Source organism: Phalangium opilio, unplaced genomic scaffold (assembly GCF_054372755.1).
Source record: "Phalangium opilio isolate 3A_F unplaced genomic scaffold, DU_Popi_V2 ptg000014l_1, whole genome shotgun sequence".
In the NCBI taxonomy this organism is placed as follows: domain Eukaryota; kingdom Metazoa; phylum Arthropoda; class Arachnida; order Opiliones; family Phalangiidae; genus Phalangium; species Phalangium opilio.
Genome location: NW_028324149.1, coordinates 3,413,258 through 3,428,074, shown reverse-complemented (window position 1 = coordinate 3,428,074; position 14,817 = coordinate 3,413,258). Strand labels below are relative to the sequence as shown.

Here is a 14,817-nt window from a genome sequence, read left to right as displayed (position 1 = left end):
TTTTCTTCAGTTCCCGGTATCACGTGAGACCGGCGTTTAATAAACAAAATAACAACTTGGTAATTCCAACAAGGTTTTGCGAACGAAGTTCAAAATTTTCACCACATCGCGGAAATTCTTTTTTTTTTCACGTTAATAATATTTTCACTTTTCCCTAACACAAAGTTGGTAGTGTTAAATATTTTTTACCGTTAGGGTTTAATATTACGTTGGTACACCTAGAAACAAGAAACAAAATTGTTTTCAATGTCGTAGGCGCGATTCGGCGGCACGTAACAATCTATATAATATTTCATAAAGTTTTTCATTGTTTAATTTTTTTCAGTTGACGAAAATTGTTTTGGTTCAACGTTGAGAGTCGCGGTTTATTTTGAAGCAACTATATTGTTTGTTTTTGTTTCAACTTGGTTTTCGACCGAAATTAAAAACTCTCCAGGAAGTTTAAAGCTGGTTTTACGTCATTTCAAACGGAAGCGTACACTGGCCCTTGAAAATTAAAAATTAAATTACACCAGGATTGTTGTTGTTCAGTAAACATTAAGCCATTTAATGTTCAGTAAACGCTAAGCCTAATTTTCAGTAAATTTTAAGCCTTAATGGCGGGAACTCGTCATGAATAAAAATTGTAATATTTTAATTGAGTTGAACTGAATTGTTCACCTACCAGATATAATGTCCGGGCACTTTTCATCCAAACCAATACTAACACTCTTGCAAATACCACCTTGATCTTTTTGAAGCAATTTTTCCATTCTATTATTAATAAAATGAAAATATAGAGCAAATAAATCGTGTAAGAATAGTTAAAATAGTTATAATAAATAAAAACGTACTTCTTGCTCTCTGTGGCGTGTTTCTTAGCTGAAAGTTACGTAGAAGTATTAATTAAACTAAGCCTCGCCACGTTTAATCTTATCTTATACCTCTATTTTGAACGTAGTTTTCTTTAATTTTGATCATGACAACGAAAGTAATGGCGGTGGCTACCAAAACAGCGATGACAGACACCAAGACCAAAAGCGTTGGACTGAATATGACCTTCCACTGTTCGTCTAAAATTAGATATATATGTAGAGAATTTCGAGATTAATCGGTCTACCAAATTTACACGAAACTCGGAGAAATTAGGTCTAATTATATACAAAGGGGATGGACAGTTACGCGACGCGAGATTTCTGGCCAATAAACTCACATTTAAACCGTAATACCAATTCGGATTGGAAAGTGAGAGATACCTCCGCTTAAACTAGGTCGGCATTCGATTCCTTCGTAGCTACAACCCGAGTTAAAGACTAAATACACTTAGCGTTGAGGTAAATACCGTTAGTGGTGAAATATAAATCATTAACCGGGCAAGTTAGTTTCTCCGTATAACTCGCTAATCTTTAATTCGATTGATAATGAATACGAGCGTATGGCATTAACAAGAGTTAATATTTAATATATGTCGCGCCGTATTCTTAGTAAAAGTATAATGTAAATACATCGTTCCCTCGGGTGCTGTACCCGTCCGTTTTGGTATACGTAATCATAATGAATTAATACGTTTATGACTATGAATATCGAATCACTCTTGGTGTACTGTTAATACTAATTCCACCCAAAGACCATAAATAGATTAATTTTTAAAATAATCAATTGTCGCCCTAGACGTTCAAAGTGGTAGTCGCGTAACCCTACACTGACTTAACTAACAAAACCCGAGGTCGCAACTTCGTAAGACACTTCGCAAAACTACAATAACAGGTAGGTATTTGTAAGTTGAACTTTGTGGGTTTCCAATACCATAACTAAAACGTTAAGCCTTGGTCGTATTGCATACATATCTAACTGTAACTAGATACGCTCGGAGATCTATAGAATATATGATAGCGGGCAGGTCACGTGTTTGATTAAGCTTATAAGGTCTCTGGCGCGTGCGGATGTCCGGTTGTCGAGCGCCCCCAAGTGGATTTCCCCGCGCGTCACCTGTCCTTTAAGAGAGTACGGGGCTCGGTGTTGGGCTTCAGACGCCTACGACTACGATAAATCATGCCAGGGATTAATTGGATTAGGTATAGATTAAAGGCAAGCACCCCGCGTGGTTGCCTCTAAGTTCCCAATCCAAGAATTGATTGAAACCTATTCGCTTTGATTATAATATGCTAAATTAAACGTCTACAATCAAATAAAATCAAATTCACGCGCAGTTATCTAGACTTTATAACCCGTGATAACAGTCGATTATAAGACGTATGGTTTCAAATATTCAACGTAAGGTGATTGGATCTTCCTTTTCTATAACCGCATCAACACATTTATCAATATCCTTAAATCCGCGTCAAGGGGTTGACCATTTTCAGTTTAGCTAGAGGCCAAGATTAGGCAGACTTATCATCTCCCGTATACTCGCCTCTCTCTACACCTGTTGACCCATACCGGAATACGATAAATATTGAATATTTAACAACAACTTTTATTTTCATCTTGTTTCCAACGCAGCTCGTGCCGTAGGGCATTTATTATCTACGAAGTTGTAGTCTTAGCGGGTGATTTAGATTGTATTCAAAGCGTAACGTGCAAATACATTTAATGACGCATTCGAAAACCCTTTCCAAGGGTTTCTCGGTTGAACCGATAAACGTGAAAAAAAATGGGCTTAGGGTTCTTCGTGCGTTGAGCGCTATCTAGCGGTGAATAAGTGAGTGGCATCTGCTCCAACATCAAACAATGATAAACGATGTTTCTGGAAAGCTTTCATTTCGTTTTCTATTCGGACTGTGAGCACGAAAATCCCCTGGGCGCGATTGTCGAGCGCTTTCGGGTCCAATTCCAGCGCGTACACACTGCGTGTTGCCCCGGAAATATAAGAACCACACTTTCAACCTCAGTTTGTTTTCCCCAACTCATCTTGAATCGCGTATAAGACAGGAAACTATAGCGGAGGGTTACGTTAAATCCCTTAGAGAAACAGTGCCATTGATAAACCAAAGACTGTACTTCCGAATAAATTTTAAATGTAAGCTTTCGTTTGACCCTTTCGCAACTGTTGGTTTTACCGAGAATACATAATGTATTTCTGGTTTTACATATAACAAACCTTCCATTAATTCTAAGACCAAAGCCACGTACTTATCCAAGTTAAATGACGAATTTTTTTCACTAGCAAGAAGTTGAAGAGATGAATGTGATAGAGTTATTTAGACAAAGGCTTAAGTAAACTTACTAGGTTGAACGAAGCTCTCGTAAGGGGCTTGCGTCGACGTTTGAATGGTAACGGATTCGCTTCTTCCTTTGACGTTGACGGCGAAAATGACAACGATGAATCGCGACGCTGGGGGCAATTTACACGCCAGGAATGACGGCAAAAGGGACGTTTCGTTCGCGTACAAATGCTTCCACTGATTGTCGTACAACTCCATCGAGTAATACAGGGACATGGCGTCGTTGCCTCCGTGTAAGCAATCCACGCGAAAACAAGTGTTCGTTTGATTGGACACTGAGCAATTGAAAACCGGTTCCGGTGGACCTAAGCGCCAATCAATAAACAAACCCAAACGTAATAGATTAAAATTGATGTTGAGCTAAAGTTAGGACGATTCTAGGGCCCTGGGATGACGCGATAAGGGTTCAATTTAGGCTATCGTTTTCGTGCGAGAAGGTATAGGGTGGACGAGCCCTTGAGTAAAAAAGAAGTTCTATCCAATGAGATATAAGAAGTTTATCTAATTACCAGCTTGGAAAATGACGAACTGACAAGGTTGCGTTTGAGTGCCAACGGTGTTGGCAGCCCAGCAGTAAAGGGTTCCGTAGTTATCTTCCTGGGCGACGTGGTAGGAGGCGACGGTTTTGGTTCCCTCTTGGGCGAAGGAAATGGAGTCCGGAGGTTGGGTGGTGCGATTGAAGAGCCAGAAGAATTTGACAGCGGTGGGATCGGCTTCAACCTCGCACGAAACAGCGATCGTTTCACCCAGGGCGGCGCCGTAACGAATTCTCTGATCGCTTTTGCATAACGGAGTATCTGAAAACGAGAATCAACGAATTAAAATTCACTCAGATCCATCACGAGAACTTTCAAGCAGATGTTACTTCAATGCCTAGCTTTTACGTTATAGCGTGCGCCCCCCCCCCACCCTTTCTTCATTCCGAGCATTAACTGATATATGGTATCACGAATTAATCATTTACGATATAGTAGTACGGACGCGGTAATAACCACGATGCCCTTATAACCCTATAACACGTAAGTATGGGACTTTAAGTTAAAGTCCTCGTACAAAATTAGTAAATAATTCCCACGGACTGAAGAAGTATTTATGGATGAATAAATAAGTTAAAATTCAGTTTTACAAGCAGCACGTTTGTACATAAAGACGAAAATACTTGGTTATTTCGACTCCAGCGACCTACTATATATAAATAAATAAATATGTATGTGTGTATAGGGGGGCCTAGGTATACTTTCCATTTTATACTTTGAAAAACGGGTTCGAAAAACACGCGTGGTCGTTGAATTTAATAATGATGCTGAGCCTATCCTTTCTGTTTCTGCTCTAAAAATTTTAAACCCCTATAGTGAAATCTTGGTTCTATAGTTTATTGAGGCAAACCCTAGCAGGCAAGTTAAATAAATACGCGAGTAAGCTTGGATAAGGTATTCCTTAAAAATTCAAAACTCTCGGCGCATCTGGAGGTCAGGACTCTCAGGAGACGTTATATTTTAAATTATTAAAATATAACAGATTTCCTCATGAAGTATTCGATAAACTTTACTCTCGAAGGGGTTTCGAGATATTCTTGTTCAACTTGTTTTCTCATTTTTCTAGGGGGGGGGGGGGCGTTATATTTAAAAAGACAGATGAACTTGTATTCGAGGTACCGGTAACAACTACTCCTTATATGAAAATGAAATTGCTTTTCAGGCGTCCCACCCCTCTTCCCCCCTTCTCTCTCTCTTCAGTCTTTTGTGTAGTTCTACCACTAAAAACCTATAGTTTTATTTTTATTATTCCCTTTCTTGTTATCCAGGAAAAAAAACTGAATCCACCAAAACGAGAACGGTTTCGGACTCCTGATATTTTTTTTCTAACACGCCCAAAACTCCACACTCTGGCGCATATCCACGAATATCTTAAATTTCATAGTGAAAATTGTCATCGTAAGTCAGCGGTAAAACAGTGCGTAAGTCTATCATACTCTCCTTAAGTATACAGGGTCGAAAGGATATTTTCTACCAGCACGAGAAGGTAGTTGGATGTCTCCTGGTGGCGCAGACAGAAAGCATGATGGCTTACTGTGATCGCTATATCTACACATAAACCAACTCGACCAAGGAAGTATATAGGGCTTGCCTCCATTTTGTTCCCTTTTGAAGGTGAATCTTTTAAACATAGATGGCGCAACATGATCTTTAACGTTGGTACCATAACTTAAGCCATTTCGGTAGACCGTTACTTATGAATAATAGGGCTATGACTGAAGTTAGGCCGCCATATTAGATTTCCAATAGGGGTGTGGACATTTAAGGACCATTTTTCAACATTTCGTGTAGAAATGAATTCATTCTTGACATCCCGTAAGCGTCTCTTCTTTTAAATGAAGGTAATTTCATTTTATTCACGTATTTTGGTATTCCCCCTTTTCTCTTAGATATATACCATTTTTGTCCCTTCAAGCACAGCCTTTTCGAAACTATAGGCCTTGTCACGCCAAAACTCATAACTGATTACTACAATATCACCGAATGTCGCGTATAACTCATCGAAATTTGCCAGAAAAGAAATAGATTTAGAAGTGTCAAGACCTCGCAGTTAGAGAAGGCATTTCTTGGTCATTTCAATTCACGACTGCTGGCCTCCATTCTCTTTCCCTAATTCTAAAATCACGTACAATACATACCAGAATAGAAAGAAGGACAGGAAAATTACTCTTAGATCCCTGAACGATCGAAAAAGTTAGGCCTAAAACTCTAAGCCTAACCGAATACTTTCACCACAAGAGCAACTTTCTACTTTGTTCTTTAAAAAAAAGTATTCTTTTCTTTCTTCCGGCTTTTTTACATCAAAAGGAATTCCGAGGTCCCCCGAAATGTGTCATTAATTTAAGTCTACATCCGTTGACGTCAAAAACAAAAGTTTTCTCATGCAGGGAGTATACTCAGAGGGAGGTTCAGAGACGATTGCCAAGTAAGGGAGAGTTACGTTAGCATTAGCCTACTTCTCCCTCACGTCTCCCAGGCGAAAGAAGCGATGTATTATTTTTAAGATTTTGGGTAGAATTCAAATAGTTTGCGAATATTTAAACCCTCGAGAGTGAATCTATGACGAAGTTACGTGTACAACTTACATTGAACTCTGAGCATGACCGTATTGCTTATGCCTTCTCCTTCGGAATTGCGCCCCTTGCAGACATAGTGTCCTCTCTTATCCCTCATGACGTTCTGCAAGACTAGAGATTGGTTGCTGAGAATAATTCCCGCTGTGGTGTTTGTCACGAGTTCTTGTCCCTCAAATAGCCACTCAACGTAGCCAATCCAAGGGTTGGCTTGTACGCTACACTCGAAATAGACGTCGTTACCCTCTTGTATGTGTTTGTGTCGAAGCTTATTGCCAAGTCTTAATGACACTTTAGGAATATCTAAGATAGATAAAGAAATTGAACAGGTTTTGAAGGAAGAGTGGAAATTTCATACTCAAAAGCTCCCCAGAGAAAGATAAAATAGGTGATCGAATCAACTTAGGTACAACGCGACTTACAATGAATATCTAAGGCAACAACATCTTCAATTTGGCTACCGGGAATGAGCAGATTCTCGGCTTTACAGCTGAGCGTTTCTCCTTGGTCTTCGCTCGAAGGAACATAATGCAAGACGCTCGTCGTGGTGTTACCATCCGCCGAGATGGTGTCCTTCACCGACTTCAGCTTCTGCTTGCCCTTGAACCAAGTGACAGTCGCTGGTGGACGTGAACCAGTGGCGCGGCAAGCCAATTCCATCGGTTTCATCGCCGACAATGGTCTACCATCGTATTCCAACTTCACGTCCAATGGTCGAACTAAAGTGAAATAATATTACCAGTTCATGCTTAGTTTTGGGGATCTCGGTTTAAACCATTCCCTAAGCCTTAGTCAAAACTCTAACCCCCAGGCAATAAAACGGTGTTAAAGAAACGCTCTCGCACTAGGATGATTGCCAAACCCTTTATGAGTATCCTCGTAGAGAAATAAACCCAAGGAGTCGCGATAATTTGCGCCTCATAATGGTGATGGGCCTAATGTTACGCTTACCGACTGCTATTTTTGTAAAGAAAACTACACTTGTAAAGAATTTCAAAACTGGGAACTTGGTTCTTAAAGTTAATTACTTTTCAGATAGTTTTAGGACCCCCCTGGTTTCTTTCTCTAATCCTAAAAAGGGTCTTTCCTGGTAGTTAAACAAATAAGGAGCAAAGAGACATAGAGCATTTCGTGCAAGGTACATTCTTTCAAAGGCAAACAGGGAGACCCAGATACGAATAACGCGGCAAAGGTCTTTATGGATTTAGCTCGAATCTAAAACCGAAATAGTCTAGTTGTTCGCGGGTTGGTGCATGGGTGTGGAAAGTTTTTGCAGCAAAATTGAAATGTACGATGATATAGATTCCGTTAAACTAGAGCGGGAAATAAAAAAAGGTTTGGAGAAGCAAGCAGGGTCCGAGGCTTAGATGCTTGGTTGGTTGGTACTTGGCGGAGGGATCCAGGGGAGTTCTTACAGTTTAAATCGACCGTGACCATGGACGTCATGGGAGGAGTGATGAGGTTATTTTCCGCTCGGCAGCTAAAAACGGCCATTAGGTCGTGACGCTGAAGAACTTGGATATCTAACTCGTTCCGGGTTACCCCCGCTGACGTCCGTCGGTCTGTCTGATCCAGAAGAACCGATTCTCGCCACCATGTTAGTCGTGGCCAAGGGTCGCCTGTATTCGTGAAAAATTAAAATCAATGCCAAATATTAAAATACCTAACTACGTAAACTGCGCAAATAACCACATTATGATCGAATTAATCAAGTTTGGTTAAATTTGGTTTATGATCTATCTTAGAGTAGAGGGCGTCATAACCTACAGTGATCTCAACCTCTACGAGTAATTAGACTCGAACAAGGAAAGAGAATCACAAGATGGCGTAGCAATCTCTTTAATTTTTCCTCGAATGGAACAGTACGATACTAGGCCTCCAAGGCAGATTCATACTTACGCATTATATGGTTATGTTTTAACCCAATTCAGTTTGAAATTAACTTTTCTCACTTAAAAAAAATATTCAAGCGCGGTAAAAATATGTTATTAAAACTTCAAAGGAATTTTGTGGTATCCAATTTCTAAAATCCAATTTACAAAGATAAAGAAACCAAAATAAGCTTTCCTTTAATTTTCTTTGTTCTCTGGTTTATTATTTTTTTTCGCAGTTTATACTTAAAAAATAATATCAGATGGACTACTTCAACGAAAGGTTTAAGCTGGTTTTTCTTCGGTGCCTTTCTAAGCCTAATAGCTAAGTAGGCATTTGAAAAAAATATATACCAATTCAAAAGACTTCAGTTTGGCTTTATAAAATCTTTTCAAATCCTCTTTAAATAAAAAAGAGTATAAAACAAATTACGAGAAATGGCTTTGAAGATTTCTGGTGAAAAGTGAATCTATTTATTTTTTTTCTACTGCCCTCAAGCGGTGTTTGGTGAAAGCGCAAAAATAGGCCAGTGAACAAAGTTATCTTCGCTTTCTAATCGCGTTGAAACTGATCGATCACTCGTCGAATATAGACCAAAAATCGAAGAAGCAAAAAAAAAGGGGGAAAAACAAGTTAGTCAAGACATCGTTAAACCTTTTCTGAATTTCAGTGCAAGGGCAGCCTGTGTACGGTAAAAAATTTGTTTCGCATGCCATTTCTCCAAGATACTAATAACGGATTTCAAATTAAGATATTTCTACTACTTAAGTGTAAATTATGTTATCTACAAAACTAGCTTCATCTTCAGGTGAAACTAGTCAGAACAGTTCAGTTCAAAATACCTCGAAACCCGTTTTCTCCCAGGGGTTAAGGGAACGTCGAAGGCGGTCGGTTGGGTATCAAGTGACCTTAGAATTTGAGCTGACTCGTATATAACGAATTTTCTAGAAGATGTTGAATGAGATTTAAAGATTCGACTTTACTCCCATCACAATTTATCTTCCGAAAATCCATTCCGCTTCCGGAAAGTATAACTTAATAATAGATCCCGAATGTTAACTTGTTACCCGAGTAATAAAGCGGCTTGCTTAGTCATAAATAATGTAATTTCGATTAAATAACGCGGTAGTTTGCGCCTTCTCAAACTGGAATAATCAACAATCAAAATTATCTTCTGGATTTCCTACACGGAAAAAAATTGATTGTCCAAGCGTACCATAAATTATGTAACAAAAGTCTTAGGAAATATTATTCGTGCCAGTATTAAAGGTTGTGAGTAATTGTTTGTTAGTTATTTAGGGCACAAAAGTCTTCCCTAAATATAAGAAATAACTATTTTGGTTTTTTTGTTTCTATTCAAGATGCTAATAACAGATTTAAATTTAATATTTTGTTGATGTGTACCTACTATCTAGGTAAAGCAAAGTGCTTCATTTCAGGAAAAGCCAGCTTGCAGGGTGAAACTACCAATGTATTTTGCCATAGCCCCTGTAGAAATGTTTACACGGTTATACACTGAAGTGTTTATGAAAACGTATCTTCAAGGAGAAAAATATTTTTTAGAAAATCTTTTTTAAAATTATATTTAAAAATATACTGGTATTGCTTATTTGCTTTTCAGTCTTAGTCTTTCTTGTTAGTAAGGTACGTGCTCGTACCATAGATCTATAAAAGCCAAATATTTCAAAATCTAGACGGTTCGTGCCTGGATACCGAAGCTCGCGTAAATATTTTGTAGTTATAAATGAAAGATTTTAGTTTTGCTTAACAGAATACAGCCAGCGGCATCGAATAGAATATGTTTCAAAAACCTCTCCGATTGCTGAATAAATATGTCTGGTTCTACTATAACGTTATAAAGAATAAGTATGGGTCTGCCGTAGGGGCTTTTCGAAATTGTTCCCGCGAGTATGACGCGCCATATTTATTTAAGTTTAATTTATCCCATCAAACAAAAACATAACAGAGGCACGATTTAATGTAGTTTACGTCAGAGTTTCATGTATTTTAAAAATGGCTGCCAAAAACGTTATTTCAAACTTACTTCCGTAAATTTCAACCGATTCATGTAAAATTTGGTACACATATTCATTATACCCTACACTAAATATGTATATAATTTAGTATAAATCGGCATCCATCTTGAAAAATGGCATCCCAAATAACTAAAAATACGTAATTATTTTGAAATTACATCATTGTGGTTCTAAACCCGTATAAAAAGGGTAAGTACAAGTAGTCTTTTTGGGCCAGTCTCAAGATAAAAAGAAAACGAAGATAAAAGATAAAATCCGCGGTAAAATAACCAGGCCAGGTATAAAGGGAACGAAAGGTAGTCCAATATCTTTATTCCAAGGAAACTTAAGCTCGAGAAGAAGAAAGAAGAAAAAAAAGGGGTTTTTTTCCTTTCGTTTGGGAAAAAGTCCACATTGGGAAATGAGAGTCGTATATCTTAATCCTGGTACTCAAGCAGTCTCTTCAAACACAGAAAAGAGTACGAAGAAAGTCGGGGGGAGGGGGGAGGAAGGGAATAGGTTTGAAATGGGAGAAAGTCTTATTAGCCGTACACTTTATTTCCATTTTCTGAATTCTAGAGCGGAAGTTTTCTGCAGAAGCCGAGATGCCTGCCTGAGCTTTCCCCCCTCTTTTATCCTTTCTATCCCCCCCTAGGTCTTTTCCTCACTTTTTATTTCGTTTTTCTTTGACTTTATTTCTTTGCAAAGCCCCCCATATATATATCTAAGGGAAAAAGAGTTTCTTCAAAGGGAGGATAAACGTTTAGTTTGCTTTCATAAGCTTTATATGGTGAACTCTGCAGTGCTGGTAATGGGATGGAAATTATGGTAAGGGTCGAGTGATTTCGAGTTTTTCAGAAATTCCGGTAAATCATCGAGAATTTTGGGTAATTTCCGGTAAACTATGGAGAATTTTGAGTAATTTTCGGTAAACTATGGAGAATTTTCGGTAATTTTCGGTAAACTATGGAGAATTTTCGGTAATTTCCGGTAAACTATTGAGAATTTTCGGTAATTTGTGGTAAACTATGGAGACTTTGGGCCAATTTTTGGTAAAATACGGAGAAATTTGGCTAACTTCCGGGTAAACTATTGAGAAATTTGTATAATTCCTGTTAAAATCTACCTTGAAGTATTTTGAGGTAACGTCCACCGTCTCTTGAAAGAAACTTGGATGTCTATCAACTATACATATGTTTTTCTTTAGCGAGCGAGCGAGCAAGCAAGAAAAGCTTGGAGTTGAAAACGAAAATAGCTTTTATTCTGGCTAGGACGATTAGGCTTAATCCCGCTTTTTGGAATCCGAGTAGCTCGAGCTCGTTTTGACCGGGAGACTCTCGCTTCTTCTAATCTCCTATACCTTCTACTTCGTCACGATCTCTATTCTTATTTTCTCTCTTTCTCTCCAAAGTTCATCACAATCTCAAATTGCACCGAATACAACCGCGCAATCCTCCATAAAGAGACCTAGTTCCATTTATTTCCTTTTTAAGACCCCGGCTACCAAAGCCAGGATTCGCAATCCTTACCGCGCGCGCGGTTTAGCTTAGACTTTTTCGAACACTCCAAAAAGTTTCCTTCTTATTCCAATTGAATTTTCTTTTTTAAATTACTCTAAATAATCTTAAGATTGCTTTCGCCATTCTTTCCGAGCGTTTCAAAGTTGATTAAAAAACTTTGCGGCAAAAATATAATTTAAGTACATCTTGGTAGTTTTAATCGAAATACGGTGGGATGCTGCATGGTTCTATGGTCAATAAATTTTGAATCTATGTATAATGTAACTAAATTATGATTTATTTTGAGTGTTTTACGGATGACCCCTTAATCTAGCCTAGAATTGTCTTTCAGTCTCTTACATAAAATAAAGGGGGACATCCGTAAAACAATATAATCAACTTGCTTAGGGTATCTCAAGTAGAAAAATGTCACATATTTGGTCCGAAAATTGCCCACATAACCATTCCACTGTTCTTAACACCTAACACCCTTCCTGAAACACCCCATTTAAATACAGGGTGTAACGGATTAAACGAACGCTTATTTTGAGTGACGATTCTTAACTCTTAATAATTTGTAGTTTTAAACGCAAAGTCATAGGTCTGAAATTTATCATACGAATTTATCCGTCGGCAGTACAGCGACACTTGAAATAAAACGTTCGACAAATTACTTCTACCCAGTTAAGTAAAATGAATACTTACCACCCGTAGTTTCGCAAATTAATTTCAAACTATCGCCTTCGTTGTAGGGTCCAATAAGACTCTGAAGGATTTCACCGGATTCATCCGAGATTACTGGCATCTTTGGAGGAACTGCGGTTTAAAATACAAAAGAAAAGTTTTTTTTTTCAGTGTTACCTCTACATGGTGTTGAACCAAAAAGCCCCTTAAAATAAATGGGCTTTCTAGCCGGGACGCACCCCAAAGGATTTTAAGGCGCCTTGAATTGATAGGACCTATTACTAGGGTTCCCCAACGCAATCTTATAATAGATGAAATGGTTGAGAATTTGGGATGAAGTCCATGCAGAGACAAGCGAATTTTACCAAGTATTCCAAAATAAATGTTTTAATAATTCCCAAAAAAACGGTTCTGCGAATTTTCAAGGAACTTTCTGTGATATTTGACTTTTAAAAGTACAACAATCTCATCTGCGATTTCTGATGACCTAACTAAAGCATCATATTACGCGCCCTAAAAAAAGGGGGTACTTTTGGAGGTATATTGGAGAAAACTTCGAAATCCCATTAATTTCAAATGAACCTTATTTTTTTTTTTCTTACCAAGCGTTAGTTTTAACCCATACTAGTAAACCTTTAGAAGACGAAAGGACAACACCCTTGGGGAAACCGGGTTATGTTACAGAAGGGTTTTTATTTTTGGAGCTTTTTAAAGTTGTTCTTGATGTAACTTGACATCCGTGGGAGTTCAGTTTAGATTCAATTTTTTTTATTTTAATTTGATATAAGCGAATGCAATATAAAGTAAGACTTTAACGTACTGTACATGTTGCCTCTGAGCTCTAATTTTTGTCGTTGTCTTTGATGTAAGATATTGGATAAAACTAGCTTTGAATTTGATATATGGCATGTTTTTTTAATATTATTAATATAATTTTATCTTTTGATCTAATTTTTAAAATATCAAAGTGAAAAATGTTTTCTTTATACGAATTTTAGACTTTCTTAAAATAATAAGAATTTTACCATTTTTTCATTAGTACAATGAGTAAATTCCTTAACTTATATAATACGTAAAAATCTTTATCTTAAAAAAATCATTAAAACCTTTTACCAATGAATATAATACACGATTAAATAATAGATACTTTACAACCGTCGAACTAATTGCTAAAAAAAGAAAAAAGAAAGAAATTAAAACAATTTGCATTTACGTAAGAGCTCTTATTTCTTAGCATATAAAATTTAATTGCTAATGGTTGAATTGAGATGTAGGACAAAACCAACCCCTTTTTTATGCTAAATTTAACTGACATTCTAAAATGGGATTTCATTTGGTAACAGCTGTCAGACAAAAGGTTAGCGATAATCTTAATGCGTGAATTATTTCTTAAGACGTATTGTATTCCATTATTAAAAACTTCGCTTTAAAAAAGACTAAAAAAAAGGGGTCGAGTGGTATCCAAAAAAAAAAAAACCTAAATTAAAACGTGGGTATCAACGCCTCTTTCTTCGGAACGGGTCCTCGAAAAATTTAACCCTCTCAAATCCCAAAGGTTCAGATAAACCAGATGAAGAAGAAGCTTTAGTCATAATTGAAAAAGTGAGAAGGGTTAAAAAAGAAACAAGCCGATTAAGCCCTCAAATATAAGACTCATTCAATTTTTAGTCCAGAGTTTCTAATAAACTCCACTAGAAGGCGACACCAAGCATGAGAAATCTCGTGATTTTAAATTAAGTACAAATTAAAAATGTTGAATTTAATTTTAAATTGCAATAGAGATTTGATTAAAATTACTACAACTAAGTAACTAAGCATTTTTGGTTCTGAAGCCACGAATCCAGCCTATCAGGTTCGTATCAATAACCTCTAGCACCTTAAACTTCCCAGGGGTTTAAAACTTGGGTTTTGAAGTTGAGTTAAGAGAGAAAAAAAATGAAGCTATCTAAAAGTTTTGAGATTGAAAGATCTAAGAAAGAGAGAGTGATGATTCTTGGCACTTGGCGAGGGGGAGGGGTTAAGAATAGTGACGCAACACCCCCGAGGACTTTGTCCTAACAACAATGAAAGCGCTTCCGAAGATATTTTTATAATAGAGCCCGTCAAAAAGCTGTGATTATAGAAAAACAGTATTCTCAACTTCTCCTTCTTCAAGACATCTTGTTTTTCTTTTTTTTTTTTTTCATATTGTCTAGAATTTATTTTTTATAAAGAAGACATATTTAGGGAGAGCCCTTGACGTCATAGTGTTGACAAAAGATATTTATAATGTTTAGTACGTCGTATAGAAACATAAGTTTATAAGATATATTCCATAAGTATGACACTTCGTAATGTTAAAGACTCGCAGCTCGAGCTAGTTCGAGAACGACGGAAGCGAGAACTGAAGTACTACACTCGATTTTGCAGGACTTCCATCTTCCTATTTAGTCTGC

General features: G+C 37.4%; 1 protein-coding gene across 4 annotated transcripts in view; it reads right to left on the bottom strand.

The window, feature by feature from the left end:
• The window catches only part of LOC149705118 (adhesion molecule nephrin-like), a 50,677-nt gene continuing 35,860 nt past the window's right edge, over nt 1–14,817 (bottom strand). For all 4 annotated transcript variants that reach the window (XM_089865309.1, XM_089865307.1, XM_089865308.1 and 1 more), the window contains 10 exons: nt 12,404–12,514; nt 7,728–7,931; nt 6,735–7,031; nt 6,325–6,615; nt 3,713–4,000; nt 3,206–3,508; nt 924–1,052; nt 834–861; nt 665–753; nt 1–486 (listed from right to left, as the gene is read on the bottom strand). In XM_089865309.1, the coding sequence (XP_089721435.1) occupies nt 464–486; nt 665–753; nt 834–861; nt 924–1,052; nt 3,206–3,508; nt 3,713–4,000; nt 6,325–6,615; nt 6,735–7,031; nt 7,728–7,931; nt 12,404–12,514 (1,763 nt within the window). In that variant the 3' untranslated portion in view covers nt 1–463. The remainder of the gene's footprint in view (nt 487–664; nt 754–833; nt 862–923; nt 1,053–3,205; nt 3,509–3,712; nt 4,001–6,324; nt 6,616–6,734; nt 7,032–7,727; nt 7,932–12,403; nt 12,515–14,817) is intronic.